General features: G+C 51.8%; 1 protein-coding gene across 1 annotated transcript in view; it reads left to right on the top strand.

Moving 5' to 3' along the window:
- The first annotated feature begins 1,439 nt into the window (after nt 1–1,439).
- The window catches only part of Myo7a (myosin VIIA), a 71,145-nt gene continuing 66,584 nt past the window's right edge, over nt 1,440–6,000 (top strand). Inside the window, exon 1 of the mRNA XM_013512088.1 lies at nt 1,440–1,489. Within this exon, the coding sequence (XP_013367542.1) occupies nt 1,472–1,489 (18 nt within the window). The 5' untranslated portion in view covers nt 1,440–1,471. The remainder of the gene's footprint in view (nt 1,490–6,000) is intronic.

Genomic DNA, 6,000 nt, shown 5'->3' with positions numbered 1-6,000 from the left:
TCTTAGAAATAAAATGCATACCTTGTAGTTTTCCTAATGGATGGGCCTTAAATTCTACCCCCTTGCCATCCTCTAAAGCCCTTGCACTTTCATAAAAACTCTAGCTTGCCCCCGCTCTCATGGCTCATCCTGATGTCCAGTGTCAGTACAGTGGCCCTGGAATCCTCTTCAGACAGCACCCAGGGAAAACTGTCTGCTGGCCCTTCTTGAATTCTCATCCCGGCCAGGCACCCAGCCTGCGCAGTTCTCAGGAAAGACCACATATCCTCTGGTATCCAGAGCTCCGGGCCTCCAGCCCTGAGGTCAGGGCTCAGGTGTCAGGCAGTGTCATGGGCAGAAGATCAAATACCCCAGTGCCTCTGAATGGGCCCTTGTGAAAAATTGATGCCCATCCTGTGGGCAGCTTAGGGGCCAGAGGGGCCTCATGCCAGGGCCTGTGGGCCAGAGCTGTCTTCAGTGGCCACACTCATCCCACAAGTCCTTCCTGAGTCCACCTCTGATTATGAATGAGGCTGGAGAAAAGGCAATGGCTGAGGCTCTGGCCTTGCCCTGCCCTGCCCTGGATCAACTCCCTGACGTTAGGAACAGAGGTAGGGACAGGCTCTGACCCAGACAGCATCACGCATATAGTCAGAACCGGGGCAAAGGTAAACACAGAGGTTCTTGGCAGCCTTGGGGTTGTCAGGGAGTGCTTCCTGGAGGAGGCGCCATCTGGACTGAGCCATAAGCCATACTAGTGAGAATTCCATGGGCAGTGTAAGCAAAGGCAAGGAGGTCTGAGGAGAGCTGCAATATTTCAGGAATAGTGAGTCACTAAGAATGGCCCCATTGTAGGGGTACGGAGAGAAAAGGCTGAGACATCAGCAGAGACCAGTCTGTGCTAGGCCTTAAAATCCAGATTGTGGGGACCTATGTCTTCCTTCCAAGGGCAAGGATGCTTGGGAAGGGTTTTACCCAAAGTGTGCCATGCACAGGTCATGTCTAGCCTATGACTTTCCCTCTGACCAGGCTTCCCTGTCTCCTGCACTTCCAGGGCATCCCTGAGCTAGGAGGCAAGAGGCCAAGTCCTAGCCCTGAATTTGCCCTGCCCTGCTGGGTGACCCTGAGACAGACCCAGGTCTCGGTCCATCTCTGGGCCCCTTTGCCCAAACAAGTAGGCTCGCTCTTTCTTCAGAGCCTGTTGGGAGCCTCCGGATGACAGTGGCCGAGAGAGCAACAGTGGCTCAGCTTCCCTGGGCAACAGAGCTGGGGACAGAGGATGAGGCTTGGGTCACTGGAGCTGGCCCGAGGCCAGAGGAGAGAAGCCAGGGAGCGTTCCCCCGAGGGAGGAGGGCTGTGGCTTTGGGAGGGGCCCAGGTGACCCCTGCTGGGCCCAAGGTTTCCAGGGCTGGTCTGCTCAGGCTGACATGGTCTCCCTCCTGCAGAACTAGGTCTGCCGGACAGCAGGTAGCAGGAGCTCGGACACAGAACCATGGTGATTCTTCAGCAGGTGAGTGCTCCCACACCCCTGATCCGTCCTCCGGCTTCTCACACCCGAGTCCGGCTGACCTTGTTGGGTCGCTCAGCCTGTCCCATCCTCTTGTCTGCTCGCTTCACTGTGGGATGCCTGCTCCAATCTTGTCTGTCGGGAAATCCCTACAAGCGCTTTAAATCCCAGCTGAGAAAATTTTCTTGCTTCTTGAAGGTCCGTCGGGTACTTGCTCCCTCTGATGCCCACTGGGGTCCTTTCATGAATCGCCTCACTGGGCAGAAATGATCAATTCGCCCACATCTCAGAATCACCAGCATTCCAGGCTGTGGACAGACTGGGCAGAGCATGTGGAAAGTCTGTGGGGCAGGGGTCGGCAAGGCTGCTTGTGAAGGACCCTGAGCCTGATTTGTCCTGAGAGCCTTGGGCAGCCGTGAGTGGGGATGGCACGACCAGAGTAGAGTCCCCTGGGGTTTGATGGGAGGAGGCAGGGGTGTTGTCACTCAGCCAAACCCTCCAGCCCCCCTTCCTCCTCAGGGCCACAATGGCCTCAGGGCCTCAGCCTTTCCCCGTGACCGGCCTGAGGCTCTAATGAGCTTCTGGTCTCCACAGCAGGATCCAGGAATGTGGGCTCCCAGCCAGGTGGGGCTGGCACAGGGCCCCGGGGCTCCCTGGGATGGGTGCTGTGGGGACTTGGCCAGCAGCTTCCTGTCGTGCTGGGCCACCAGAGGCAACACGGCAACCTCGTTCTGCCGCCTGAGGCCACCTGGACTCAGTGTGTTCATGTGTGAGAAGGCAGGATTGGGACAGGGCTCCATCCCAGGGCCCCTTGGCCTGAAGGCCAGGAATTATGAAAGAAAGCGGCCTTCACGGAGTGCGGTATGCCGGGGGCGGGGCCACAGGGGGCTGGGTGAGTGGGGACTCACGCGGCCTCTCAGGAAGGCCTGGGCCCCCATTACCTCCTAAGGGTATTTTAGCTCCGGTAGGCTCTGGCTGTCTCTGAACGCTGCCCCACCTACCCTGCGGAGGCCTCTGCTGGGTGCAGGTATCTGTAGCTAAATGTTGGCTCTGCCCACCCCTCAAACAGGGAGTGCCTTTGGTCCCATCGACGTTCCAGCTCCGCGGAGTTGGCCAGCTCTGCAGTTCTGCAAGGCAGAGCCCGCACACCCGGCTCCATCCTGAGCTTTGCTGTGGACAACAGGGAGGATCTCGGGGTGCATTACTTAGCCTTCCTGAGCTCAGAGTCCTCCCTGTAAAGTGAAGATGAAAGTCCTCTTCCCTCAGCACTGTGGTGAGGCCAGCATGCCACACTTCCTTCCACTGCCTGCCTGCTCTCATTCTTCCCCTTTCATCTGCCGCTCCTTCCCCATCCTGCAAGACCCACACAACACTCAGGCTCCCCTTCTTACCCGATGACCTCCCTCTAGGCCTCAGGAGCTGTCCCTGCTCTGCATCGCACTCCATTCCCTTCCCTGCCATCCTGAGCCTCCCAGGGGGCCCTGAAGTGAGGCACAGCCTCCTCCGCTTCCTCCTCTTCCTCCTCCCCATCTCCTCAGCCCTGCACTGGTCCACACTGGCAAATGAGTGCAGAAGAGCAAGTGACCATCATCAGTCCCAGAGGCTGGATTTGAGTCCTGGGTCCACCCCTTTCCGGCTCTGCAGCTGTGGGCAGATTGCTGCATCCATTTCCTGCTTATGTACCAAAAAACTGATGCTGGTACTGACCTGAGACCGAAACACCAGTGCACATGAAATGGTTAGCCCAGTGCTTGGTGCAGGACTCCATAGAGACCTCCACAACCACCACTGATACAGTCATATTAACCGGGTTCCTGGGTGTGACATCTCCCCATCCTTTGTTCTCTCTTACTTTATTTGGAATGAAAAATCTCAGGAGACCTCAGAGGATACGGTGGTTCTTTCTCCATGTACAGAATCGCCCCATGTGGGACATACCAGTGACCAAGATTCCTCTATCCTCCATCTCTTCATCCATCCACGCACCCATCCATCATCCCTACCTTTCTGAACTCCATAGGGTACCAGATGCAAGAGACACCTTCATAAAAACGGTTCAAGAACCCAAATGTTCTCATCCATGAAGAAAACTTAATCATTTGGTCAGGGCTCTATTCACCAAAACAGAGTCTGTGTTGGTTCTCCTATGTGCCAGGCATGCTGCACACAATCTCATTTTATCACAAGGCTATGAGGCAGGCACCTTTGTGACTGTGTCCCTGAGGCTCAGACTGCTTATTGAAACTTAAGCTGGGGCTGGGGATTTAGCTCAGCGGCAAAGCGCCTGCCTGGCAAGCGCAAGGTCGTGAGTTCGGTTCCCGGTACCGGAGAAAAACAACAACAACAAAAAAAAAACAAAAAAAAGAAACTTAAGCTGGGCACATCTGGACACAGGAGGGAACCACGTTGGGGTGGCGTGGAAACAAGCGGGAAGAGGAGGCCCGGAGAAGGCTGCAGTGCAGGGAAGAGGAGGTGGCACAAAGGTGTGGGGAGAACCGAGCAGACGGGCCATGCTGGGTGGCATGTGCGGGTCTCTCCAAGGACCGTGTGGAAGCCTGGGCAGACCCATTGCATTTATGGCCTTGGGAGCATGGAGGTGCCTGGGGATTCCTGGGGTGTCTGAGGCTGCCTCCTCCTGCCCCATCTCACCCACTCAAGCAAAGCAGCACTGAACCCTCTTTATTCATGCCAGGTGAAGCACCCAGAATGCAGACAGCGAGTAACTATTCCCTGCCCAGGCAGTTTCCACAGCAGCAAGGGGAGGGGGGACTGCTAGAAAGAAACTCTACACACAGGACTGTGACAGCCGGGAATCCAAGGGGGCAGAAGGGATGGGCGAAGGCCTGGGAATGGGGAGGCTTCTGCAGGGATGCAGGCAGGGGAAGCTGTGAGGCTGTTGTAGTTGCCCCTCACAAACACAAGGGGACTGAGGGATCAGGAGGACTTCTAGGTGCCAGGGTGGGAACAAGAACCTGGAGGTCTATGGCACATGGCCCATTTCTTTGAGGACCTCAAGGAAGGCTATTTGTTTGTTTCAGTCTGGCATGATTTCCTGTTCGTGGTGGTAGGGCTGGGATGGGGACTGTAAGTACTTGGCCCAGATTTGTGGGCAGGGAAGTTTGAAGATAATTGTATGGGCTGCTGACAGCTGGGTTGACCCTTTCAGTAAAATATAATGTCCTTTGTCTCTTGTGATGATTTTGACTTCAAGTCTGTTCGGTCTAAGAGTAGTGCAGGTATCCCAGCTTTCCTTTGGTTGCTGTTTGCATGGAATGCTATTTTCATGAAGCCCTTCCACTTCGAACCTATCTGTGTCTTGGGATCTACAGTGAATCTTTTGGAGGCAGCGAGCACATAGTTGGATCATAGGTTTTTACTCATTCTGTCATCTCTACCTTTTTGTGGGAGGAGGTGTACTGGGGATTCCCAAGCTTTAGAATTTTTTATTTTGAGACAAGCTCTCTCTAAACTGATCAGGTTGGGTTTAGACTTGCAATCCTCCTGGCTCAGTCTCCCAGAATACTGGAATTACAGATGTATACTACCATGTCCAGCTCAATACCCACCTTTTAACTGGAGAATTTAATCCATTTATATTTAAAGTAATTTCTGCTAAGGAAGGACTTCTGCTTTGCTATTTGTTTTCTGTTTTAAAACTTTCCCCTCTCAGTTCCTCCACTACTGCCTGCTGTTGTGTTTAATGACTTTGTCCTCATGTACTGATTTGATTCCCCTCTCATTTCTTCTATATAAGATTTTGTTTTCTTTATTTTTAAAAACTTTCTAAAAGTATTCTTCTTTAAAGGTTAGCCTTCAGTTTACAATGAAAATCTTAGATGTACAATGTAGTTTAAGACCAAATTAGCTTCAATAAGTACATAAAAATTGCATTCCCATATAGTTCTATCCCTTCCTCTTTCTGTTGTCATGTTACTCCTTTATATATCTATTAGTATAGATTTATATTATTTTATACATTCACATAGGAAAAAAAGAATTATAACCCCAAAGTTAATACTGGCTTTATCTTTACTTATACAGTTATCTTTACCAGGGTCCTCTTTTCTTCATGTGGCTTTGAGTTACTCTCTGCTCTGGTGTTCTTTAACTTTGTCCAATTTGTTGTGGCTATAAAATATATGCAACAAAATTTATCATCTTAACTACTTTTAAGTGCACAGCCTAGTGCTAGTAAATAGATTTCTAACATTGTGATAGCTGTTTCCACCATCTACCTCCATAGCTATTTTCATATTGTAAAAGTGAAGTTTTGCTCATCAAGCAGTAACTCTTCCTTCCCACCTTGGCCCTGGAAATCCCTATACCTTTTGTCTCTGTGAGTTTGACTACTCTGTGTGCTTCATCTAAGTGAATCACGTACAGTTGTCTTCTGCTGTGGCTTATTTTGCTTAGCTGAATGTCCTCAAAGCTGATCCATGTTGTAGCGGGTGGCAAAATTTCCTTCCTTTATAAGGCTGGACAATGGTCCGTGAATGAACGAAGCACATTTTGTT

This window comes from Chinchilla lanigera, unplaced genomic scaffold, assembly GCF_000276665.1.
Source record: "Chinchilla lanigera isolate Chin_1 unplaced genomic scaffold, ChiLan1.0 scaffold00013, whole genome shotgun sequence".
In the NCBI taxonomy this organism is placed as follows: domain Eukaryota; kingdom Metazoa; phylum Chordata; class Mammalia; order Rodentia; family Chinchillidae; genus Chinchilla; species Chinchilla lanigera.
The sequence above is the reverse complement of the archived record's forward strand: the minus strand, read 5'-3'. Positions and strand labels throughout refer to the sequence as shown.